At 40.4% G+C, this 27,268-nt stretch overlaps 1 protein-coding gene across 1 annotated transcript; it reads right to left on the bottom strand.

The window, feature by feature from the left end:
• Positions 1 to 694: 694 nt before the first annotated feature.
• LOC102696695 (Fc receptor-like protein 5) lies at positions 695 to 26,468 on the bottom strand. The gene is made up of 5 exons (XM_015342061.2): positions 26,386 to 26,468; positions 21,831 to 21,866; positions 14,578 to 14,862; positions 14,176 to 14,472; positions 695 to 1,110 (listed from the first exon to the last, which is right to left on the bottom strand). Exons 1-5 carry the CDS (start codon positions 26,414 to 26,416, stop codon positions 782 to 784), a joined length of 978 nt encoding a protein of 325 aa, XP_015197547.2. The 5' UTR covers positions 26,417 to 26,468; the 3' UTR covers positions 695 to 781.
• Positions 26,469 to 27,268: the final 800 nt, after the last annotated feature.

The raw sequence follows: 27,268 nt of genomic DNA, 5'->3' as shown, positions 1-27,268 counted from the left end.
TCCAAATATAGCGGCAGCTTAATACCGAAATGGTATTGTCACATCATAATTATTTTACATTTCTTAAAATTCTATATAATACAACTTTTGGACACCTATTGTAAAAATCAGTTAAAATTCAAATATACTGTTTCAATCAGATCTGATAAATACAACTTTTTTCACCCCAGGAGGGCAATTAAGCAGCAAGCGTTGCAACATACAACACATGACAAAAAAAAAAAACAATGATAAGAAAAATTACACATAGGTACTGTATAACAGCAAAAAGGAGCTTGCTGTTGATCAGAGTAACCTGCAATTCCTGCATGGTAGAACAACAAAACTGGTTAATCTTTAGTACCGTACTAAATAACAATCAACTGAAGAATTTTATCCTGCAGTTTTTTTTTCATTGCAATTGAGCATGATTCTAGACATGATCCCCAAATTGTACAGTACTAGCTAGCATTCTACATAGCACACAGTTCTGTAATAAACCCACAAGTTAATTGCAATTGATTCAAAGTGACCAATGTCAACCCTATAATTGATAATTATGTTTTTATGAAGAACAAAATTGAGAAAGATGTTATGGCATTTCAAGTTATTTCAGGTTGAAAATAGGGGAACACTGGGGTATAGAAATGCATTCTCTGAACTGCTTTTCTTGTAGAAATTAATTATTGCTTCATTTTTTAATGTAATGGAAAAACATAAAGAAAGTTTTGAATCTGGAGAATGCCATAGAAAACAAAATGAAGAAAATGATAATTCGCTCCCTTTCTTGAGGTGAACTGAATCACAGACAAAATGAAGCAAAGTTAAAAAAACACTTACAAGTCAACTGCAGTGTAACAGCATTGCTAGTTTCAGAGTAAACTGATTTTCTGCTGCGATGACCTCTGCAGGTATAGATCCCCCTGTCTGACTGAGCAGTAGAGAGGATTGTGTATCTGTTTCCATTGATGCTGTTGGAACTGGCTCTGTCTACAAGAATCTCCTGTCCATCTCTGTACCATTCATAGATCCACTTCGAGCCCAATGGAATGTCACACCTCATAGTCACACTTTCCGTGATAAATACCTCCATCCATTCAAGCTCCAGCGTCAACACAGATTTAGGAGGATCTGCAACCATGAAGAAATTAAATAAATAAAAACAAAATAAAATTTGAAAGGACCAATATAAAAGTCAAAACCTGTATAGAGTTATGTACAGTATGAGCACAAGAACAGTTAAAAACAAAAACGGACCATTCATGTCAACTAGATTGTTTTATTTCTTGATGAAAACCACAGGTGTCTGTTTTAAACAACATGACCTGGCACCTTGTTCTATACTCCCCACACCTTTTTGAAATGCCTACTGTTCTCATTTTTCCATATAGTTTCTATTTGAATTATTGGGTCCTCAGTTAATTCTGAAGACTTCATCAATTCCTTTGTGGATAATGAATACTTTTATATTGTAATTCCCCCCCCCCCCCCCCCAATGTCTTGATCTCAGAAATGTATCTAGTTGCACATATATAAACTGTTTCCAGAACAGAATCAACTTTCTTGTAACCTGTTGACCACAATTATATTCTAATTCAAAGTAATGTACAGTTGTAAGAAAAAGTTTGTGAACCCTTTGGAATCATCTGTATTCTTGCATTAATTGCTGCTTAAGTGTGATATGATCTTCATCTCTGTCATAATAGTTAAACATTATTAATTACATTATCTGATTAAACAAATAACACATGAACATTTGTATTTTTTCTTGTCTATATTAAACACATTGTTTAAATGTGCTGTCCATACTGGAAAAAGTATAGTATGTGAACCTTTAAGATAATGACCTCTATTAAAGGGGGTAATTGGAGTCTTGGACACCTACAGTAATCAATTAGATGACTTTCAGGTGGGTGCTTGAGGTGCCCTGACCATTAAATAACCTATCAAGTTTGATTAGCAACAGAGTCTCTCTTTATAAGACAGATTTGTCGGTGAATCATGCCGTGATTGAAAGAGGTTTCAGAGGACTCCAAAATAAGTGTAGATGCCTATAATCCTGGAAAGGGTTAGAAACAAATTCTCATCAATCCACATCCACAAAATCAGTACCATTGCTAAGCTCCCAAGGAGTGGTCAAAAGCAAAAATCATTGCAAAGGTGAGCTACAGTGCTCAAGGAGGTGACAAAGAACCTTAGGGTAACCTAAGGCTCAGACCTAAGGATCTGTAAGTATTTCTTGCACTGGCTAATGTTAATGAGTCCAGAACAAAAGTGGAACTTTTTGGCATAAATACATAACATTATGTTTGGAGGAAACAAAACACGATACCAACAGGAAAACCTCATCTCAAACGTAAAGCATGTTGGAGGCAGCGTCATTGTTTGGGGCTGCTTTTCCATCTCAGGGCTGGATGGCTTGCAATCAAATCAGTGAACAATGAATTCCAAATTGTACAGGAGAATGTCAAGGTATTCGTCGTTGATCTTAAGCTGAAGAAGGTAGGTCATGCAGCATGACAGATCCAAAAACGAGGAGTAAATCTACAATAGAATGGCTTAAACAGAGGAAATATCACATTTTGGAAGTGAAAGACAGAGCCCTGACATTAACCTAACTGAAATGCTGTGGCATGATCTGAAGCAAGCCATTCATGTAAGACATCCAAATAATATAAATGAACAGAAACAGTTCTGTAAAGATGAATTGGCCAAAATACCAACAGACCAATGTGAAGGACTGATCAGCAGCTACTGGAAATTTTAGGTTAAGGTCACTGCTGCTAAAGGAGATTCCAGCTGATACTAAATATGAAGGTTCACGAATGTCTTCCAGCATAGACAGTGAATGTTAAAACAGTATATACAAATTTAGATATGAAAAAGTACAATTGTGTGTGTTATTTGTTCAATCAGACTGTGTTTATCTATTGTTATTCTTGTAGATAAGATCAGTTCACACTTTTTAGGAGCAATTAATGTTAATCAATTCATACAATTTTTCTCATTACTGTATTGTATTTTAAATGTTGAAAGTAAAATTTTAACATAACATCCTTTGAATTTAAATCTATTATAATATATACATATATATCATAAAATTCAATTTGTCTTTTGTATTGGTTTCACATATCGTCTGAATATGAGGATGAAATGTATGGTTCTACATATACTTCAGCACAGGAGATTCTCCTCCTATAAACCTCTGTTGGGAGGTTCTGTAATCAGAACTTCCCACTAGAGAACTTGTCCCAAGGAGACACTTAAAGCAAGGTTGTTTGAGTGTAATCACCACTGCATTTAAAACTGTGATGCTTTAAGGCTCTACTAGCTGTGATCATTGGAGTCAATGACATAACAAAAGCATACACTGTGAGGACCTGTAACCCTGTTGCCATGAGACCAGTGATTGTTTTCAAAGTCGGATTGGTATCATGCTATCTTAGTTAACAGCATATTTTGGGAGACTGTGCACACCACAAGACAGCAGTGACCAAAGAAGTAATCTTGGGCGGAGCAGTGGCTCCGTGGATAAGGATCTGTGCCTGTGGCTGGAAGGTTGCCGGTTTAAATCCCACAGCCGCAGGAGGAATCCTACTCTGTTGGGCCCCTGTGCAAGGCCCTTAATCCCAACTGCTCCAGGGGCGCCATACAATGTAAAGGGTTAATAAAGTGATGATGTTATGTTATGTTACAAAGCGCTCCAATCAACTGGGTCTACAGTCCTGCTGCTCCCAGGCTGTGGACCATGTGATACTCCATAATAAAATGAAAAGCACAGAAAAGCTGGAACCACTTATAAAGCTTTTGGTTGCACCATATCCCAGACAGTAGCTTCGTTGTACACCAGGACAGTCAATGGGTGAGCAATGGAGCCAAAACCCACTGAAAATGTAATAAAACAAGTTTTGTACCACAGTACGTTTTGGTGAAAATCACAGTCACCACACATTACATACTGGTACACTACAAACATGGTAGAGATCTGTTAAAAAATAAACAGCCCAACAGTGGGTGATGTGGGAGGCTGGCAGAGTACTCTAATACAGTGCCAGTAACTGCTTATTAGCTTAATGTCTCATAAAATAATTTTGGAAGTGGATTGGAAAGATTTACTGTATCCTTATAAATTGGTGAAAAGCTGATTCCTATACTCAGTCACAGAATAGCTCACAAGTTTCTGTCAAAATACCTTGACATGAAAGAAGCTAAAGAATTTGTTGTTGTTTTTTTTTAACACAGCTCAATGTCATATTGCACATGATTAAAAAGCATACTCATACTACTAGTAGTTTGTATCAATCTGTAATTTTAACTAAAAATGTGACAAATATGGCTCATAATTTACACATCTTAACTTATTCCTGTCATTTGTAAAAAAATATTAATCAAATCTCAACTGAAGAAACATTCCCTATAAGGGATCTATACCCTAACCATGTTTCTCTGATCCAATAATTTATTAGATATTGCACAAAATGCAAATAACTACTAGATTATGTAGTTTTTGTTTATTTAGCAGTATGCCTGTACATATTCTGAATAAACAGATATGGGAAGAATAATAAGCAATCAATGGAACTGGCATAACTTACTAATGAATATTTGCACATACTGTACATCTTTAATAACTTAAGGCATTCATGGTCTCTTTGATTCTGACACACTAACAAAGGGAAAACAGCTGAACTATGTCACCTGTCACTCTTTCATTTAATTCTGTCTTATATTGGTGTATTTTTCTGCCTTATGCTTTATGTTCCTCTTTTATCCTGACCTCTCTCCAGAATAGCTTCCTGTTCCCTACTAACTATTACAATATGCCCTCGGAGGACTCATCATTCCACCTCGCATTCCAGCACGGCTCCAAATTAGCCAATTTTCCACAGCCTATTTAATGCTGCTTCACACACTCTTTTGTGCTCAGTATTAGGGTTTTCCTGACTTGAGCTATTATCTCTTTCTCTGCGACTTACTACTTGGTTATTGGCTTCCTGACCCTGGTTACATCTCCTGGTTGTGGTTTTGGCACTTTACTGGTCACTCTGGTTTTGACTCTCGGCTTTCTCATGGCTAACTGCTTTGCTTCTGGTTTTGTATTTTTGCCCGGCTTGTTTACCTACGGCTTTTGGACCTCGGATTGCTCTCTCGACTATGCGTTTGAATATCATTCAGGTTTTCTGCATAGGGTCCTCACTACTATTTCCTAACTGAATACTGAGCCTTTAACATGGACTCCGCAGAAGGTGATGAGATTCGCGGCATTCCCTCACAACATTCCCACGTGTTGACTCAGCTCCAGGCATCAATCCAGCAGATCACTGCTCACCTAGTGAATATATCAACACAGCCAGCAGCAGTGCCAGTCCCAGCAGCAGCAGCAGCAGAGGCAGCGGCCACAGGCTCTTGGAAGAAATGAAAGACAATCTGTTTCTCTTGACTCTAAAAGGAAAATCCTGCACGGAAGTGATTTCCTTGGTGATCGGATTGGATGACGGGCTTCGTGGTAGAGGACCATGGAGACAAACAGAACCTTCCTGCACCTACTCAACTTCTCACCCTCGCTCCTCTCAGCTCGACCTCCTCCCCCCGGAACCTGTGGAGATCTCTCACTCCCGCCTCACTCTGCAGGGAAGGGAGAAGTGCATACGGGGGAATTGGTGTCTTTCCTGTGGTCTTCTAGGACATTACTGTTTGGACTGTCCCTCACAATGTCCACGGTGCCCCCTGTCTAAACCCAGTACGCAGGTGAGACGCAGTAAACATTTCGATACCTCTTCTAATGCCTTGTCTGTTCATCCTTTCATCTCCTGGGGCTCGTGTTAATTTAACCTTCTCGCTTTCATTAATTCAGGGGCCGCCGGAAATTTCCTAGACCTCTCCTTGGCTCGCTCCTGGAATATTCTCGTACTCCCCATTCAACCTCCTCTTCGTGTGCAGACCCTCGATGGATCCCCTATTTCCCCAGGTGTTATTAGCTGGCAGACCTCACCATTATCTTTACAAGTCTGAGCCCTTCATCAGGAACCTACACAACTCTACCTCCTGGAAACACCACACCACCCTCTGGTCATGGGGTTCCCCTGGTTACAAAAGCATGATCCTCAGATTTCCAGATTCCACTAGTGGTGAGGTGTTAGCTTGGGGTCCTCAGTGTTTGACTTGTTGTCACCGTTCCATTAAACTCTCCCCAGGTAGCTCCTGTGACATTCCTGTTACTGTTACATGTTATGTGATCTATCTGAGGCCTTCAGCGAATAAAGAGCATTGTCCCTGCCTCCCCACAGGTCTTGTGATTGTGCCATCGATCTCCTGCCGGGTGTTTTACCCACAAAGGGGAGAATTTACCCTCTGTCACATGGGGAATCAAAAATCGCTATCCCCTCCCACTCATTCCTTCAGCCTTAGAATCTGTTCGGGGAGCAACAATTTTTCCCAAGCTTGATCTCCAGGGGGGCATACAACCTAATTAGAATATGGGAGGGAGATGATTGGAAGACTGCTTTTCTAACAACTCATGGGCATTATGAGTATCTTGTCATGCCTTTCGGTCTTGCGAATGCACCTGCAGTCTTTATATTTTTCGGGATCTCATGCAGAAATGCTTCCTTATATATCTTGACGATATCTTGATTTTTTCCACTAACCTTTAGGAACATATCTCTCATGGAAGAGAGGTTGTGTCTTGTCTGATTCGTCACAAGCTCTATGTTTAGAAGGAAAAATGCATTTTTCATGTGTCCAAGATCCCATTCCTGGGCTTTATCTTGTTACTGCAAGGGGTCACGATGGACCAAAGCAAGATCTCCGCATTTACGGATTGGCCAACCACGAAGAACCTAAGACAGGTACAACGTTTTCTGGGTTTGCCAACTTTTATAAGAGATGAAGAAAAGTACAAGATGTGAAGAAGGTGTTAGGAATCCCTGGTGAGAAGATACACGGATCCTGTGCAGACGCAGGCACGGGTGATAGATGAGGCAGGCGAACAAACCAGAACGAGAGGCAAGGTCGTAGTCAAAAGGCGAAAGGCAAGTCGTAATCCAGGAAGTACACCGGTAGCAGACAGTCCGAGTCGAGAGGCGAGGTGCAAAGTCGAAAAGGCAGAAGGGGAATCCAAAAACCAGAATAAACGAGGTACGGGGAAAAACGCCAGGTAGAGCTCTCAAGGAGTAGACTCAATACCGAGCAGTGGGAAGCAGGTGAAGATGGTTTAAATAGCAGTGCGCACCGCAATGAGTGTGCACAGGTGGTTTAACTCGTGCGGCGGCGTTTGTTAATAATCACCTGCTGCTGGGTCTGATTAGCTCGCTTACGCTTTGTTCTTGACTGCCTGGTTGTCGTGACAGTACCCCCCCCTTCACGGGCGGCTCCCGACGCCCGAGACGGCCGATCGGGATAGTCCCTGTGGAAGTCTCCGATTAGCGCAGGGTCCAAAATATCCCTCTCCGGAACCCAGGATCTTTCTTCAGGGCCATAACCCTCCCAGTCAACCAGATACTGAAGGGTACCGCGGTTCCATCTAGAGTCGAGGATCTTGTGGACTGTATATGTCTGGTGCCCCCGAATGCGACGCGGGGGTGGCGGGCGACGTTGGGGAGCCGACAGAGGTGAGCGGTAGAAGGGTTTCAGGAGGGAGACGTGGAAAGACGGGTGGATTTTAAGGGTGGGGGGAAGTGCAAGACGGAAGGTAACTGGGGTGATCCGGGAGAGTATCCTGAAGGGGCCGATATACCTAGGCCCGAGCTTCTTGGAAGGCAGGTGTAGAGGTAGGTTCCTTGTTGAAAGCCAAACAAACTGGCCTCTGCGAAAACGGGGGGCTGGTCTGCGGTGTCGGTTTGCGAATTTGGCCTGGCGCTGGGATGACTTGGTGAGAGCTGTCCTCGCCATTCTCCAGGTCCTGCGCAGCTTGGAAATATATTGACGCACCGACGGCACCGCCGTGTCCGGAGGGTTGGCAGGAATGAGAGTGGGTTGATAACCTAGTGAGCAGAGGAAGGGAGAGAGACCTGTGGAGGAGGAGGTAAGAGAATTATGGGCATATTCTGCCCAGGGAAGTAGCGATGACCAGTCATCCTGCGAGTTGGAGGTGAAGGCTCTCAAAAAGGTAAGGAGGCTTTGGTTGGTCCGTTCCACCTGACCATTGGCCTCAGGATGATAACCCGAAGTCAGAGATACATGGGTCCCTAAAGCTTGGCAGAACGCTTTCCAAAAGGCCGAGACAAATTGAGGTCCCCTGTCTGAGACCACATCGTTGGGCAACCCATGTATCCGAACGACCTGTTGCACAAACAGTGATGCCATTTCCTGGGCTGTGGGCAATGCTGGGAGGGGGACGAAATGGGCTGCCTTGGAAAAACGATCAGATATCACCAAGATTACCGTATGACCTTGACTGCTAGGAAGGTCCGTAATGAAGTCCACAGCTATGTGGGACCAAGGGCGGTGTGGGATCGGAAGAGGGTGAAGGAGACCGGTCTTCTTGGCACGCGGAGTCTTGATCCTGGCACAGACCGGGCAAGCTCGGACGTACTCTGCAACATCTAATCGCATGGAAGGCCACCAGAAATCTCTGGTGAGTAGGTCCAGAGTGCGTCTGCACCCGGGATGGCCTGCAAACCGAGAGTCATGCCCCCATTGCAGGACAGCAGAACGCAAGTTGTCCGGTACAAAAAGCTTATCCGGGGGGCAGCACACAGGAACTATAGCTCCCTTGAGGGCACGTCTGATCTGATCTTCAATAGAGCAGTGGATCGCCCCGAGGATTCTGTTAGGTGAAATGATTGGTTCCGGTGTGTAGTCCAGATCCTGGGGATCATGGAGCCGAGAGAGAGCATCAGCCCTCCCATTCTTCGAGCCAGGTGTATAGGTGATCACAAAATTAAATCGAGAAAAGAAAAGAGACCAACGGGCCTGACGGGAATTGAGGCGTTTGGCCGACTGAATGTAGGCCAGGTTCTTATGGTCCGTGATAATGACAAAGGGGTGATGAGCCCCCTCCAACCAGTGTCTCCATTCCTCCAGGGCCAGCTTGATAGCCAAGAGTTCACGATTACCAACATCATAATTAACCTCAGCAGGGGAGAGTTTCCTCGAAAAGAAGGCACAGGGATGTGGAATCTGCTTATCCCCGTGGCGCTGGGAGAGGACCGCCCCAACCCCATAGGCTGAGGCGTCCACCTCCACTATGAATGGCTGAGAGGGATCCGGGTGTCGTAGAAAAGGTGCCGAACTGAAGAGTTGTTTTAAGCGTAAAAATGCCTGGTTAGCCTCCGGGTTCCATTTACCCAAGCCTGGTCGATTGCGGGTTAGAGCGATGATAGGCGCCACGACGGAGCTAAAGTTCCGGATGAAACGTCTATAAAAGTTGGCAAAACCTAGAAAACGTTGAATTTGCTTTAAGTTACGAGGGGCTGGCCAGTCATTGATGGCCGCCACCTTAGCAGAGTCCATTTCTACACCAACTGAGGAAATGATGTAACCCAGGAAGTGAATTTTAGAAGCATGGAAAACGCACTTCTCAAGCTTGGCGTAGAGTTTGTTGTTAATGAGTCTAGTCAGGACCTCCTGGACGTGGTGGACATGATCCCTAGGGTTGGCAGAAAAGATGAGGATATCATCCAGGTAAACCAAAACAAAATTCCCAATAATGTCCCTAAAGATGTCATTCATGAATGACTGGAAGACAGCCGGGGCATTAACAAGACCAAAAGGCATCACCTGATATTCATAATGTCCATGGGTGGTCATAAAGGCCGTCTTCCACTCGTCCCCTTCCCGTATCCTGATTAGGTTGTAAGCCCCCCGTAGATCTAATTTCGAGAAGATGGAGGCTCCCCGTACGGACTCCAAAGCGGCTGGAATTAAAGGCAGGGGGTAACGATGTTTGACCGTAATGGAGTTCAGTCCTCTGTAATCAATACACGGTCGCAAGGAGCCGTCCTTCTTCCCAATAAAGAAAAAGCCCGCACAGGCTGGAGAAGAGGAGGGACGAATGAATCCTGACTCCAAAGCCTCCTTAATATAATCTTGTAAAGCCTGGTTCTCTGCCTGAGTGAGAGGGTAGATCCGTCCTTTGGGTGGAAGGGTTCCCGGAAGCAACTCTATAGCACAGTCACAGGTACGGTGAGGTGGAAGCGAAAGAGCCTTCTGCTTATCAAAGGCTTGTTTCAGATGCCTGTATTGGGGCGGGATGGTAGAGTGCTCCTCCATAGAGGTTACTGCAGCAGCAACCTTAACCGGCTGACGACAACAGTTGACATGACAGGAGTGGCTCCAGGCAATGAGCTCGTTCTTGTCCCAGGAGATGTGGGGATCGTGCTTCTTGAGCCAGGGAAGACCCAGGATTACCGGGTAGGCAGGCGAGTCCAGGAGAAGGAGTGAGATTTCTTCAACATGAGTTGCACCAACTGATAGAGAGAGAGGGACGGTCTGCCATGTAATCCGTCCAGGTGCAATCGGGGATCCATCCAGAGCTTGAATACAGATTGGGGGTGAGACCGGAGCCAGGGGAATATCCCACTTCTTAGCAAAAGTGACATCTATAAAGTTCCCCGCTGCCCCTGAGTCAACAAAAACCAAAAGGGGAAGTTGTGCGTCAGCCCAAGAAATTTCAGCTGGGAATAAAGGGCCTGATGAGGTTTGAGAAAAAACAGCACTACTGACTCTAACAGTAGGCTGTGGAAGGGTTCGAGAGGGATAAGGGGGTCTCAAGGGACAAGCAGAGAGAAGGTGATCAGGTGCAGAGCAATAGAGACACAGTCCCTCCCGACGGCGCCTTTCCTTTTCTTCCGAGGAAAGGGGTGCATGATGCCGAGTGGGCACCGTGGGGGTAGTACTTTCAGGACGGCCAGGACTGCTTCCATCATGACTCTCTGCTCTCCGCAGCCGAATGCGGGTGTCCAGTTCAACCACCTGAGCGATTGCCGATTCGAGAGAGCGGTTGCGAAGTGGCGAGAGCACCAGGTGATCCTTTAGATCTTCAGAGAGACCCTTACAAAAAAGGCAAATCAGGGCTTCAGGGTTCCAGTCAGACTCCGTGGCGAGGGCTTGGAAGTCAGCCACATAATCATTCAGAGATCCATCACCCTGACGAAGCGAGGCGAGCCGGAGATGAGTCAGGTCCGGGTTGACTGGAGAAAAACGTGCCTGGAGCTGGTCAGCAAAAAGCTGGAAATCAGCAAACTGAAAGTCTCCCCTAGCAAGCAACACAGCTGCCCAGTCCAGAGCCTTGCCAGTGAGCAAGGAAAAGGCGAAACCGATCTGCTCCCGGGGAGAAAAAAAAAACTCAGGATGCAACTGGAAAGTCAAGGAGCATTGCGCAATAAAACCCCTACAGCCCGCGGTGTTGCCGTCATATCTTTCCGGGAGAACAAACGGTGAGGCTACGGGAGAGGTGGGCGGGGTTACAGGGATTGGAGCAGTGGTCTGTGCTGGAGGCGAAGGGACAGGGGAGGGCGGAAGGCTAGCGACGTGATTGGAGAGAATGTGAAGCGAAGATTGAAGCTGGGTGAGAGCTTGGGAATGGCGATTAAAAAGTGAGCCAAAAGCTTGTGCGTCCGCGGGATCCATCTTTAGGCTCGGTATTCTGTTAGGAATCCCTGGTGAGAAGATACACGGATCCTGTGCAGACGCAGGCACGGGTGATAGATGAGGCAGGCGAACAAACCAGAACGAGAGGCAAGGTCGTAGTCAAAAGGCGAAAGGCAAGTCGTAATCCAGGAAGTACACCGGTAGCAGACAGTCCGAGTCGAGAGGCGAGGTGCAAAGTCGAAAAGGCAGAAGGGGAATCCAAAAACCAGAATAAACGAGGTACGGGGAAAAACGCCAGGTAGAGCTCTCAAGGAGTAGACTCAATACCGAGCAGTGGGAAGCAGGTGAAGATGGTTTAAATAGCAGTGCGCACCGCAATGAGTGTGCACAGGTGGTTTAACTCGTGCGGCGGCGTTTGTTAATAATCACCTGCTGCTGGGTCTGATTAGCTCGCTTACGCTTTGTTCTTGACTGCCTGGTTGTCGTGACAGAAGGGGTTAACTGATTCCTTTCTGCATGAGGACTGGACTTCTAAGTAACAGGCTAGAGTTATGGCAGGAAAGGGGGATAACTGATGAGGATTCCAGATGCCAGCTAGGAAACCCTCCAGGAAAGGAAACCTAACACGGACCATTAAGAGTGACCAAAGTCTGTGAACTGGCCGAACACCATGACCTTCCCCCATTACCATAATAATGATCTACGTCAGAAGTGGCAGAAAAGGGCTATATACTTTGGTGTTATTGTTCCTTGTGTGAACAATACTTCAGTTTTATTGTTCCTTGCATGCAAAAAAAACTCATCTGTTTAACTTCATCTCGGGATCCAGAACTTATTTGTCTGTTACAACAGAGATTTATTCGAAATTTTAGTTCAGTAGTGGCTCCTATTGACTACACCTTTGGTATTACATTCGAGTTTTTTGCATAGGGTCCTCGCTACTATTTCCTTACACTTACAAATAAATTAAGACAGATTTAGGAATTTTATAATAAAGATTTAAAATCACCAAAATACTTTTGATAATCTTACCTAGTTTTAGAAACAGACTACTATTTTGTTAATTATGTCCTACTACTAACAGCACATTAAAAAAATCATTTAATTAGTATTTTCACACCAGTCATCAGGACTATATCTTGAACTATAAATCCATAATTCACTTACATGCATTATCCTACAACAAATAAATACAGTATATGATGTTTTGAAACTAACACCAACTTTGCCAATACACATGAGCATGTACAGGAAATGCCCTGTGATAGTGCTTGCACCTGGACCTACTCCATCTTATCACTTTTAATCCTTCCTTCACTGCCACTTGAAGGCAGTCTTACACTTCTTCACCTGCCACTTCTTTCACTTCACATCATCCTAAAGGCAGACCCCAGTAAGAACTGTCAATTGTCAATGAATTGACTATCAATTTTAATACAGCCTTTGTGTTTGCAGATCAATTTATTTATTTGCAACAGTAAACAAAAATGATTTATTTTCTATTTGTCTAATTACAGTTCCTATGGTGACTACCAATTAATTGCTGAAATAACAGGTCTAAAGTGACACCTTGATGATATTGATTGAACTAAAGCAAAAAGGTGGTGATTGCATTCTATATGGAAGGAAAACTTAACATAGAAGCTTTACTCAAGAACACAATTTTTGCAAAAGCCAGTTCAATTTCCCAGATTTTTAAATATTATAGGGGTATTGCTGTTATTATTATGATTACTAGATCTTGGTTCAATGCCGATCACTTTTAGGAAATCCTGCAAAAAGGAATTTTCTTTAGCTCTGGATAATGAATGTGTTTCACTTTGAGAGAACGCCATCTTTTCAAACCAGACATCCAGCAATTTGGGCCTTCTTCTTGAAGGACAGAATCTGACTGGATATTTTATATATGGAGAGGCATTTTCATAGTATAAGAATGCCTTCAACTTTCTCCTTTCAGGTGACATACTGTACTTTATCATGACAGTGTCCTTCACTGACAGAAACAGGTGGATAAGACTTGGTTGTGTTTAACACATACAGTAATTGCAATTCTTTGTAAATCATAATCTTTGTTTTTTGTCAATTTAAAGTAAATATAGTTTTCTAAATTATTACATGGTCAGTACTCTCAAAACATATTGTGCCAGGTGGCAAAGAAGCTACCTTATGTGGTCATGATTAACATTCTTGTTTTTCTATAACACAAAAAAAAACATTCACTTGTGGACTTGTGGAATGTTTCATTTAACATTTATAAATTTGACTGCTAGAAAGTCAATCGGGATTAAAAGGCAATCAGGATTGACTTTCTCTCTCAAAGTTTATTGATTTATTAATAACACATGAATGATGGATGAAAAAACATTCCATTTGTGATTAAGTACATGTGCAGAAATTAATTACTTAAATACACTGACCAATTATTCAATAACTATTTCACTTACCAGACAGAAGATGAATCTTTGAACAAATTCACAGATTTTTTTTCAGATTATTTTATAGATATTTCTTTCCATAATGGGTTTTCTTTGCTGTTGTTTTTCTATTTTTGTTAGATTTCAATTTAAAGATAGCACAAACACTGTTTCACTGACAAATGTTATAATTAACATGAGTATTTGTATCAGGTACATTGATTAAGCACTCATTTTGTCTGTTACTCACCTGACACTTCCAAAATATGAAACCCAGGATATGTCTGAATTATTGGTTTGCTTCCCCGTTCAGCTTGACACATGTACTGTCCACTATCAGACACTGTTACAGGACTGAGGGTGTAATATTGCTGATCTTCAGCACTTGATCGAAAGAGGTTCTCTAGTCTCCCCTTTGTGTTTCTAGCCCAGGAATATCTCCAGCCACCTGACGCCCCCTTCACCACACAGCTGAGAGTGACTGACTCTCCTGAGAAAACCACTGAATCGGGGTAGTCTATGGTCACTACAGCACTGGCCTTGACATCTGAAACAAATAGAAGAAATGTATAATTTACAAAAAAATATACACTTCCTATATACATAATACAGTAACTCTGTGTAATGCTTTTTTAAAAAAAATAAAACTTACTAGATACTGCCAGAGTGTGAGAGTCACTGTCACTTTGTTCATTTCCTCTCCCAGCTTGACACCAGTATTTTCCCCCATCAGACTCTGACACAGAGCTAAGGATGTACTGGGAACCGTCTTCTCCATTGGAGTCCTTGAGTGGCACTGTTGTCCCCTGTTTTTCTAAGGCCCAGGAATATTTCCAGCCACCAGGTCCACTAGTATGACAGTTGAGGGTGACTGTCTCTCCTGGGAACACCACTGTCCATGGAGGGTCGGCAGTCAGCTTAGTTTTATACCTAGATCCTGTAATACAGACAGTGATCAGCAGATAATAAAAACATCTACTTATCAATATCAATTATTTATTTTCTAACTGATTCTTTTGTTTTATTTCTGAACACATTAAATAAAAAGCACAGTGTGTGAATGCACTTGACATATGCACTCCCTGTTTGCAAGACGGCTTGTCTAAGGTTTACAAAAGGAAGAAACACTAGACAAAATAGCAAACTATTTTAGTTTCTCCCAGGTATGTTCCTATTAGCAGCTTTAAAAACAATAGGCCTACAATTGCACAGGCTGTGTAACAACACAGAGACCAGGTATACCACAATGATCAATACGAGACTAGAGAATTGTCCTTTTGGTGTAGCTCTCTAAACTCCACCCTTGTGTCCTCTTGATGGACAGGTTAGCATACATTTAAACCAGAGGACCAATAGGCAGGGACAGTGGGAGGTTGATAATCTCTGTGAATGCAGGGAGTTAATTGATCTAAAAAAGGTTTGAGGATTTAAGGTGAAGTACTGTCTAGACCAGCTTTCTGATTTCTGAAGGCCTTTCCAGGTATCTCCCGAGTAACTCAGCACTCTGTCTTTTTTATGTTGTGAAATGCCATTATCTAAGGTTTTTGATTTGGGTATAACCAGATCATTCTGGTAGGAATATTAACTTCACACAATATTCACAAAATATTTAAGTTAGGACATCACCAACTCCGTATCACATTAAAATCCTTAGAAGCATTTTTAAACATACTCCAGTTAGTAGTTTCAAAACTAGACCAGCAGTTAGAAGGCTGACTTTCAGCGTGCTTGCAATGACCAGTGTAATTGTCAGGATTGGGTGTGTTCCTTTTTTTTTTCATTCTCATGTCTACAGTCACCTTTTAATCAAGGCCTCCAAGATAATGCAGTAATTGAAATGGTAGGAGAGTTGGAAATTAAGAAAGATTTAATCACTCTCTGGTTGCACAGACACCAACTAACATCCTAAGATAACAAGTGGTGACAAGTGATTTTGCTTAACCAGGCTTAACTGGACCTTGGACATAATTGAACATTAAGGATGCACAAAAATTTGAGGAGCAAATGGGAGGAGTGGTGACACTGCAGCTAAGAATCTGAGCCAGTGGCTGGAAGGTTGTTGGTTGAAATCTCACGGCTGGAATCCCTACTCTGTGAGCAAGACCCTTAACCCCAACTGCTCCAGGGGTGCTGTATAAATGGCTGACCCTGCACTCTGACCCCAGGCTTTCCTCTCCCTCTCTGTGTCTCAGTGTCTCATGGAGAGCAAGTTGGGGTATGTGAAAAGACAAATTCCTAATTCAAGAAATTGTATTGTATATGGATAATAAATGATCTTATCTTATCAGGCATCATCTTCCTGCCACCTACTGTACTGGACTCAAAGGGCCAGAGCATAAGGGACTACATTCCTTGGGACAGTCAAGATTGGAGGCAACACTTTGGTGATACAGAAGGATTACACAGCTTCATCATTTTCTTCTCTGTGGTGGGAGGAATCATGCCAAGTCACCAAATGGAGCTGTTTGGGAGAATAGCAATTCTGGATTGCTCTTTTTGGTAACTAGGATCCATAGTAACTGAGTAAAGCAAATTTTGGATACTGTGAATACTTTTTGTGTGCTATTTTTTGATTAGATACAGATATATGATAGATATAGGCTCTTCTGGGGGTGCTGCTCATGTGGCAACATATTGTCTTGCCAGTGCAAAACAACATTTTTTCATTTGTTGTTGTTGTTCATTGTTTTTTTATTTGTGATGTTGTCTATTGGCCCTGGAAATCAAAAGTGTTTTCTTTGCTGGCAACACGGTGTGTTTCTATTCGCTATTTTGTTTGGAGAACACAGTAGTATACTAGTTTGCTCTTACCTATCATGAACGGGTAATTCAAAGTCTTCACAGAGCAGGCATGATCTATCCAGATTTCAATATACCTGCTGTATATATGGAAATACAACTTAAAGAAAATACCTCTATTTCTTGCACCAAAGAAATAGGCAGGTTAATTAATTGCTTACACGTATGTAGCACATTTCTGGACATTCCACTCAAAAGTGCTTGTGGACTCCCCTCCACCACCAACAATGTGCAGCATCAACCTGGATGATGCGACGGTAGCCATAGTGCTCACCACACATCAGCTATCAGTGGGGAGGAGAGCAGAGTAATTAAGCCAATTCATAGATGGGGATTTGTAGGAGGCCATGATTAATAAGGGCCAATGGGAAATGTGGCCAGGACGCCAGGGTTACACCCCTACTCTTTCCAAGAAACAGCCTGGGAATTTTTAATGACCACAGAGAGTCCTCGGTTTTATGTCTCATACAAAGGACGGCAGCTTTTTACAGTATAGTGTCCCCATCACTATATTTGGGCATTAGGACCCACACAGACTGCGGCTTGAGCACCCCCTGCTGGCCCCACTAACACCTCTACCAGCTGCAACCTTAGTTTTTCTCAGAATGTCTCCCATCCAGGTACTGACCAGGCTCACATCTGCTTAGCTTCATTGGACTGCCAGTTGTGAGTTGCAGGGTGATATTAAGAGACATTAAGACAGTTAGAGCAGGGGGGAACTATTCACCGCTGCTGGCTTTCAGAAAGACTTGAATCATTAAAACCTCTTACTCCCAGGGACACGTTTAGCCAATGTCTGCCTGGAAGGTCCTCCCCCTAAAACATTTGTTATATCTCTGCAGCAGAACATAGCAGGAGCCTGATGCAGGTCTAAAATTGATGCTAACCCCCTTGGCTTTGAGTGTGAACAGTCAAATTTCTTATATTTCTAAATGTGTCCACTCAGCAGACAAACATATGAAAAAAAAACTAAAAAACAGCAGGCAAAAATGTTTTTTTGGTCTTCAGAGGTCGGATTTTTCAACTATATGCCTGTCAAAGGCCTGGGAATGATTTGAAAACCTTGTTCTAGGTGACTACTAGCTTGGATAAAAATCTGGGACAAATTGATCGATTAGAAAAAAAATTCTACATCATTTTTTGTGAAGACTGGACCTGGAATGAAATTTCACACCTATAATAAAAAAAAATCATAAAAATATTGAAAATAATAAGAATAAAAACCATTGCAATTGCTATAAAAACCTTTAGACACTGCTAGAGAACCTTTATCTGCAGTAATTTAGTGTTACTGAGGCTCGATGAGACCTCACTGTCAGTTGTGGAAACATAGTCCCCTAACTGAACAACTTTCCAACTGAGGCCAGCAGTACTTTAAGACCTTTCATGTTCTAACAACAATGGAGTCACTGACTCCTCAAACTGACACAACAGACAATCTGACAATTCTCAATCTCATTGTCAGATTCACTCAACTGTGTCTAGCAATTCAAACGATCTCTGCACATTCGCTAATTTCACTTCGGCATTCACCGCTTTTAAGATACCATATTTACCAGGGTATACTTAATCTTGGGTCAGAAGACAATTCTCAGAAATTTCTTCTAGACTGAAGCGCACTTCAGTATACATATACACGGTCGAGTATATATTGACATAAATCATAAAGTGTAAAGAACCTAACAATTAATGAAAGGAAACGTACACAATAAACAAAATTATGTACACCTATTTTTGGGTAGACCTATTCACTGTGTGAGACACTTTATGGAAGCTGCAGCTTTCTCGTTATTGAATATTTCATGCAAAAAGAAAGAAAACTTCAGGTGGTCAGACACTTTTTGTTCTTCCCCTCCTAACAGTCGGCTCACATTCTACTGGCGGAACCTCCACTTTGGCCAGGAAGAGTTGCTGGCTGCTCTTGCACTCCAGCACGGACCGCTCTTCAGTGACTCAGTACTGAAGATTCGGTGTGCTTGTCCCCCTATTTATACCCTATACCCCATGTTCTCCCTATGATTTGCAACAGTAATAAAGTGTGGCACTGCTGTAAACCAAAGTAACCAGCGTATTACAGCAATACATCGCAAAACTGTATCCCATGACTTCATGTGGGTTACAACTGCATGCCTAAGGGACTAATTCATGATATAATCAAAGCAAAACACTGCTGGCACACTGTAATCTTACATGCAGGTGTAAAATACAATAGGGTTAATAACTTAATAACTGTTGTAATTGTTAATACAACGGCAAATACACCTGTATTTCTCCTGTTTATCACCTAATAATGTGATCGTTGAAGTGCTTTTTCACAACATGCAGTAGGGTTGTAAATGTAAAAGCATGTAAAGTAGTTTTAAAACATCGGCCACATGAATCAAATAGAGCTATTATGAGAGCCTACACGAATCAGATGATTTCATATCCACAGATATACTGAAATAGTAGCGAACACATTAATAAACTGCATTGTGATAGGTATACTGTATAAATATACAGTATATACATTATTATACCATATGGTTTTAAAGCCTCTACAAAACAGTATGTGTGAAATGTATTTTTAATCAAAATTTAAATTATTTCCTTGGTTACTTTTTGCTGAAATATGTATTAAGACAAAGATCATTTTAATGTGGATGTATACCTGAAAGAATCACATTGCATTCACAACAAGCTATAATAATAAACTATTGTTGTATATCCAACTGATTTTTTTTGTAAAATAGCCCTACTTTCTCTTCTAAATTATTGTAATATTTAACATATTATAACATACAGTATAAATTAATAAAAGTTTAAACAGTTATTGGAATGAAATTGTCCCAAGAGGCTCACCATTGACCAGGATTCCAAACTAGGCTTTTTCTGGCAACAGCCCAAATTCTTCCGCAAGCCATTCAATGCCCCACCTTTTACAAAATAGTGCAGTCCCACAAGAAAATGTTTTTTAAAAAGCACAGTGTGGTGTGTACACTCCAATCTGTCGCATTATTTGGCATGTATTCTGAATGGCTGGATCTGTATACACTGCACTTCTTCTAGATCATTACAGGCATCTCTCCACTTCACTCTGTGGCAGTACTGCCTTCACTCACAACTCCACTTTTCATCAGTTCAACCTACAATTCTAGACCCCTTCCTACTCTTTGCCTCCGACAACATCTGTTGTCTAGCACTTGACTGCCCTCAATCCACACTGCTGAAGCAGCTTGCACTGTCCATGCAGTCTGCACCACCAGTGCAGACTGTGCTGCATCTCCAGTGTTTGTTCCACAGTGCTGCTGCTCCAGTCTTTACCATTCGCTGCTATTCCAGTCCTGCCCTCCAGTTCTGTGTCCCCAACAGCTCTGCTCCCCCAGCATTTGCATGGCACTGCAGTTATCTTCACACTACACCACTGTTCTGGTTCCAGTCTCTGTCTTGAAATCCTGGACTCTTCTCCAAATGTGCTCTTCTTAGCCACTTACCTGTCTCTGCTTTAGGGCAGCCTATGCCCCCCAGGACCCAGAGCTCTCTTTCACCTGCCTTCATCCTTATGCTGAAGCAACCCGTCTCCCATGCTATCGATCCATCCTGGATGCTGACCCTCAGTTCAGCTGCCCTCATCTTTGTCATTTTCTTGGCATCTATTGGGGGCAGCCTCCTTTATCCAGCACCTCAGGGCTCGTCTTAAATTATCTTCTTTCTGCACTCCCAGGCTGCCTTACACCATTCTCTATCTGTTCTTTTCCTTTTTCTTTTCCCAGGCCACGTTCCAGGGTCCCAGTGGACCATTCCTTTTTCTGAGATTCCGTTCCCTGGACTCTGTCTGGGTGCTCTGACTAGGACTTTGGTGTCTGGGGGATTCCAGGAGTAAAGGGAGACCCTTTTGAAGCAAAGACCCATCCTTAGCAGATGTCTCTGTCAGCCTGATCCAGAAGGTGCCAGGGATTCCAATTCCCTCCATACAGACTACCCCGAAACGAGTTTCCTACCCGGCCCGGAGGTCACACCTCTTCTCTCTCTCATGCCTACTGGACAGAGCATGGTTTTAGACCTGAGTGGCTCTCCCTTTTCTTCTTCCTTTTTCCCTCCTTTTCCTCTGGAGCTTGGCACGAGGTCCAGTCATTGATGGGCTTATCATTCTGTGCAATGATTAAGTGCCCTGTGCCAGGTTTCCCAATTTTCATGTTGTTTAGGCAGGAATATCTAAACTCCACCATCCAGTATGTAATTCCTGTATCACATCCCTAATCTTTCACTTTCCTTATGGTGATCTTGAAAGCTTGTTACCCTCATATCCTCAAATTCAGGTCTTGTTGGACATCTCTGTATCTCTCCAGGCCTCAGAGCTAGGATTTGGACTAATCTCACCAACTCTGTAATGATCTTCATTTAGGATATTGTGTTCAGTTTATTTGTAACAATTATTTGTGACCTTAAGAATTCAGAGCTGCATAACAGGAATGATTTGTAGTTTGTTTGGATATTAATAAACAGGTAGGTTAAAGAAGATACATTTCTTTAGTGTAGAATAAAGGAGACCAAGACTTGAAAGGAGTATATCAAACCTGAAGGGGTTTAAACAATGTTAGCCCAGTGGCCTAATTCAGACTTCAATAGAGAAATGGATCAGAAATGGAATCTAATTGTGAATTTATTTAGGACAGAGAATAGGAAACACACATACTTGTACAAAAAAGAATAACTACTGTACAACTGGTTGCTCAGCATGTGGTTCAAGCCCAAACTCTGAAGCCTTTAAAGTAGTAATTGGACAGATGTTTACATTCATTTAGCTATTTAACTACCAAAAGAACACGATGGGCTGGATATGACTGAGATATCCATAGGTGGCACTCAGTTCCAAATAACTATTATGTAGATTGTAGATATTCTGTAGGAAATGTAGATTAAATTTTCTTAAAACGAAAATGCCCTATTGTTGACAGGTGTTTTTATCTTCAGATGTTCAGTTATCCCAGTTCTACATATATTATCTTTTTTAAAATGGTAGAATCATAACACTGTATTTTGAACATTTGCTGTCATTTTTCTGATGAAAAAATATTTATATATTTTTATATTTTTATGTGTTTGTGAAATGAAGCCTATTCTTACCTGTCTGATGACCAAAGACGGACCATTTTATTGCAGCTAAAAGACAGAAAGGAATTGATGAGATAGGTACCATAATTTTATGTTTCGTTTCTCTGTAGTCCTATAAAAATATATGATGTTTTGATTAGTGTTAAAGTTTACTGAAAGTGTAGAGGAATGACAAACATACAATAGATGCTTTCTTAATAAGGTTGTCAAGTACTAGGGTGAATAGGTCAACAGACAACTTCCAGTCTGGATAATCTACGTTCAGAAAAAATGCAAAATTCAGTGTTACTGCACTTACACTTGAGGAAATGCATGTGAAGTACTGTAAGGTGGCTATGAAGCTATCATCTTGGCTAAAAACGTAGGACCTGTGGTGTGGCCTTAGGCCAAAGATGGCTGCTTGCTTACTGGGGGAAAGCTGCAGCATAACTTCAGAGGGAGTAAGATTCCACATGAGGAAAATGAGCTGTCAGAAAATGCTCTGCACGAAATTACCTACTCCTCTGAGCTAATTGAGATGCTTATAATACCTGTTCAGAGGATCACTGGAGATGGTTCTGTATATGTGCTGTCTCTTCAAAAGAGAGACAGGTACCTTGAAGATGGTATATTCCTTTAGCCCTATTGAGGCCGTCTCACTTCTGAATAATTTCTCACTATTTATATATATATATTTACTGTAAATATAAAATCTAGTTGTATATACAATGCTACCAGATTAATTCATCCCTCCATTGAAAAAGGAACAAAAACCATTACATAACATGAACATATATAATGTATTTTGTTTTGTCAAGTATATGAATAAATCTCAAGGCTATATATACTGTAGGTTAGAGTATTGCGTTAGAATTAAATACCCACAATATGAAGTAAATGTATATAAACATTTCAGTTCCAGTCGATGATCTGTGATTCCAAGATTATTTAGGCATAAAAGGTGAATGTGGTGCCTGTTTCTATCAAGAGTATTGAGTGTACAGGGCAAAACCATATTTATAGGATCTCCCATGGAGGCAACAAAAGATGTCAAGTAGCTTCTGGTAAGAGTCAAATAACAAATCTTTGTAGATTTGTAGGCCACTGTAGTCTGCAGAATAGTTTGCCCCAAGGACTGAATTGAGAAAAGCCTTCCTTTGAATTGGCTCTTGTAAATATAAGACACCTTATCATTGCATCATCATCAAATCACTTTAGCAGGTTAATGAAGCCATGGCTCTAAAGTTATGCCAGTGACTGTTGCTAATGCTAGTGGTGAAACCCTGCACAAAGCATAAGTACCAAATACAGTGCATCATAAATAAGTGACTTTAATCTCCATAACTGGATTCGTAGATTTCAGACCTAGCAATAACTCTTTCTTAGAGTTAGATTAGTTTAGTTATGAGTTAGATTTAATTAAAATCAGATGCCTCATCTTTTCAAAGAAACAAGAAAGAGGTGAGAAAACTGGGCTTGATGAACTTCATCGAGATAGATAACTGAAGATAAATATAAGGACAGAAAGAAAGTGTTTTTAGGAAACATGAAAATAATAAGTTACTGTTCCTGCCAATTTACATCTATCTGTCCTTCATTTTAGTATAGTTAGTATTTCAGCCATATTTGCGCAACTGCCAAAAAGACCAGTAAACACTAGTGAAATTGATGTAAATCAGATGCTTAATGACAGATACTTTCCTCAGATAGGTGCAGAGCAAAAACAGTCAACCAGCAGACCACATTTAACAGTCACAGATCTGAACTGGACTGTTAAATGTTTTTGAATAGACCAGAGAATGTCTATATTTACTTATTACAATAATGACAAATGTGTACAGTATAATATTAGAAAACATGTGTGGCTGTATTACAGCTTCAGACACAGAAGATAGTAGTCAAGATGAAATGATGGCACAAGATGTTATCAAGCAGTTGCAAAGAAACTAAAAAATAAGAAATGTGAAGCTGTGAAGCAGCACTATTCACAACCATGCTTCCTCTTTGATAAGAAATGATATGAACTTATTAATTGAGAATTAGTTAACGTATGATTTAGATCATTATTCTACTCACAAGAAGCTTGTAGCAATGATTAGAGCCCTGATTCTTAATTCTTACTAGTAAGCAGCATATTTTCAAACAGACATTCTTTTTGAATGCATATATATATACTGTATAGTATTTATTCCTGAAACATTTAAAAGTATTTATGCAGGTTAAAAATTCCTTGTCTTCAGTAGAAGATTGAATAATGCTAAAATACTATATATATATATGATGGTTTGATATGATCTTTGTCCCAGCTGATCATGGGAAATGTAATTACAATAAGTGTAACAATAAGTGTTAAAACATTTCCGAAGTAACCACAGCACCAACAATAGCTCACATTTAATTTAAAAAGTAGATGTTGTTCCATGGTCTTTGCATTTGACCATAATTCTTAATAAGGTCATAATTTGAAATATTTCATATTTTCATTTTTATATTTAAAATATTAAAAATAACCAACATTTGAAAAGTTATTTTTACAGTGTTTTGGACTTCGAAGGTCAATAAGACAATTTTCAAGAAGAATGGAAAATAAGAGGCAGCCGAGTGTGTAAATGCTGGCAATTAGAACACAGATTGGCAGTCCTAAGGAAAAAAATCTATTTCTCAATAATTACCTGGAATTTTAATATTTAATAATTTGGTGCACAGAGATCTAGTGTATTTTATACAGCTAAGCCTCTGTTTAAGCACAATTGTTTTGAGAAAAAACGCTTAGTCCATCTCTGAACGTGAATTTCTTTGAAACCAGTTCAAGCCGATATACCAATTATCTACCAAGGTGTTACGGTCACCATCCTCTCCTCCAGGGGGCGCTCCAACCTCCTCGTGTTAGTCCTTTTAATCATTACTGGCATTATTTCCTTGTGTGCCTTGTTTTAGTTTTCCTATTTAAAGGTACCCCTTCCTGTCTGGGGCTCAGCTTTGGTACATGGTAGCTCGATGGCCTGCCTAGTACCAGGTCGCCCCACATCCGTGACCTGAGGGCACAGGCCTATTTACACTCCTCGACCCACTGAGCTCAGGGTTTGGAAAGGAATTTCCTGGAATCTCATCTCGTCTCATCTGTGTTCCTGTTTGTCTGTGTCTCCTGATGGATCTCCTGGCAATGGACTTATGGACTGCTTCCTGACTTCCCTTTGAACTTCCTTGGATATGTTTGCCTACAGATTATCCACACACGTCTGCATGAACTTCCCTACTTCACTGTGAGAACCAATAAACCCCATGTCTCTTTCTTGAACCCTGTCCATGGCCCCTTTTCAGGAATTGCCGTCTCGCCTAGGGTCTAAAACATCACTATGGAGACTCCTTTTAAGACATTTCCAGAATAAAGGAGTTTATTCATGATCCATTATTCATTTTATATATAAAAGTATTCACTTATCATTAGAAAGGGGCAGACCTTTCTCAAATCTAACTACTGCATTTGATTACATTAAAATTCTTCACAACTTATAAAAGATTGTGATCAATGTCTCACAATACTGAAAATGTTTGTTATTTTTCATGAGAAAAAAATAAACTTTTAATACCATATTAAACTACAAAGCTGCAAGCATTTTGCAGGCTTTCCATGCAAGCTCCTAACCACGTATTTAAAAAATGGATTTTGCTGTGACTATAGTAATCTACAATGGTACTGTCTCTAAGCACCTACACTAGCTAACTTTACCAAATAATTAATATGTGATGCATTATTGTTTCTTCATATAAACAATCCCCATTTTATGCTTGTCAGATTTAGTCAACAATTAAATTTATAATGCACAAAAGAGTACTGAAACTGAAACAAGTTGGAACAATTTCTTTGTTTAATTATTTTGAATTAAAAAAATCTTTTCACTTAAAATGATTAAAAAGTAAAACGCTCCTCTATTTTCATTGCTTTCTCTCCTCTTTCCCTCTTCCTTTGCTAACTTTCTTAAATGACTTTGCAAGAAAGTTTGAAGAATACTTCTCATGTGATTTTTTTCAATTGTCCCATTGCTTTACTCAATGCATGAATGATACTTTCAATAAAACACTATTTTGATAAAATAACATAAAACAGTAATATATAAAACTAGAAGACAATACAACCATGCTGGTGCTTTATTGACATTTTCCCCTTACCCCTTAATTCTGACAGAATTAATTATTATTACAGTATAACACAAGTTTTCCATAAATTTGGTGTTAATCAGGAATACAACTATCATATTATAGTAGAACTGATTGTAATTTGAGTTAGTTTTTAATATTAAAGTTCCCCAATAATGTAAAAAATGGGGAAAAAAATATAGGAACATTCATTATTGAATATGTTTAGTTCACATACTGTAGCTTTAAATTTCTTATCTGTGGCAATTGTTGGAAAATTTGACATATAATTTATTCTATTTATCAGTTTTTAAAACTCTTGTTTTTAAAATACATCGCCAGTAACTTAAGTAACTTTAGTAACTTAAAAAAACAGAATTGTGAATATCCATATACATAACATTCTAAATTACATTCAGAATGAAAATAATTACAAAATTCTCATACTTACAAATTAAAATAAAGAAATGACAGAGCTTCATGCTGTTTTAAACCTGTATTAATTGTCTACCTATAAGATTCACCTCAATTTCCTCAATGCTTTTATGAGACAGTGAGTTTTGTCACCCAACATGCCTTAAAGGGAAGTACACTCATTGCTTTAGCTGTATGCATCCATGTAGCTGATTTGTTGATATGAGCATATCCACATACTCATATTGTTTATTATTTTGTATTTATCTTATAAAGATACACATTAAATAGTTTGAAACTTAGAGGTCTTTTAAATGAACAAGGGCTGTTAAAATATTAATTTTCTTCAGAAAAGTAAAATCAATATATTTGAAATGGAAAAGTATGGTGAAAGAACAAATTTCTGAACAGTAACTAGCTAAGAGGAAGCGCTGACAGTGAACTAGATAATTCTGAACTGCTGTATACTGTAAAACATGAATTCTTTAATCTTATAATCAACAATACAGTATCAGTATTAACAGTATATACAACATATAGTACATACTGTAAAGTCAGTATCAAGATTTTGTAAATTGTAAATATTTAAATATTCATTGAACTTGTTGAAAACACAACATTTTTACTTAACAGTTACATTTTAGACAGCATGTACTTGCATTTTGTACTTGTACTTGTACTTTACAAATATAATAATAATAATAATAATAATAATAATAATAATAATAATAATAATAATAGCCAAGAACGAAATTGAAACCACTCTGGCAGCACAATGGCATAAGAAGAGCATAAGAAGATAAATATGAGGGGCTGCTATTCTGTATGTTAGATACTTTCCTAGTAAATTTAATGTATGTGTTTTCAGAAAATGTTTCAGATAGTGAGATATTACTGACTTCACATAATTGAATAGTGTT

This window comes from Lepisosteus oculatus, chromosome 5 (genome assembly GCF_040954835.1).
Source record: "Lepisosteus oculatus isolate fLepOcu1 chromosome 5, fLepOcu1.hap2, whole genome shotgun sequence".
Taxonomy (NCBI): Eukaryota; Metazoa; Chordata; class Actinopteri; order Semionotiformes; family Lepisosteidae; genus Lepisosteus; species Lepisosteus oculatus.
This window is presented reverse-complemented; position numbering and strand designations above follow the sequence as displayed.

What these genes read in the sequence shown, in the direction of transcription:
- LOC102696695 (XM_015342061.2), bottom strand. Translation starts at nt 26,416, where the DNA reads ATGAAGCTCTGTCATTTCTTTATTTTAATTT. An exon ending in TCATTTCTTTATTTTAATTT is followed by an intron (nt 21,867 to 26,385) that starts GTAAGTATGAGA and finishes TCTGTCTTTTAG; the next exon opens with CTGCAATAAAATGGTCCGTC. An exon ending in TCATATTTTGGAAGTGTCAG is followed by an intron (nt 1,111 to 14,175) that starts GTGAGTAACAGA and finishes TCATGGTTGCAG; the next exon opens with ATCCTCCTAAATCTGTGTTG.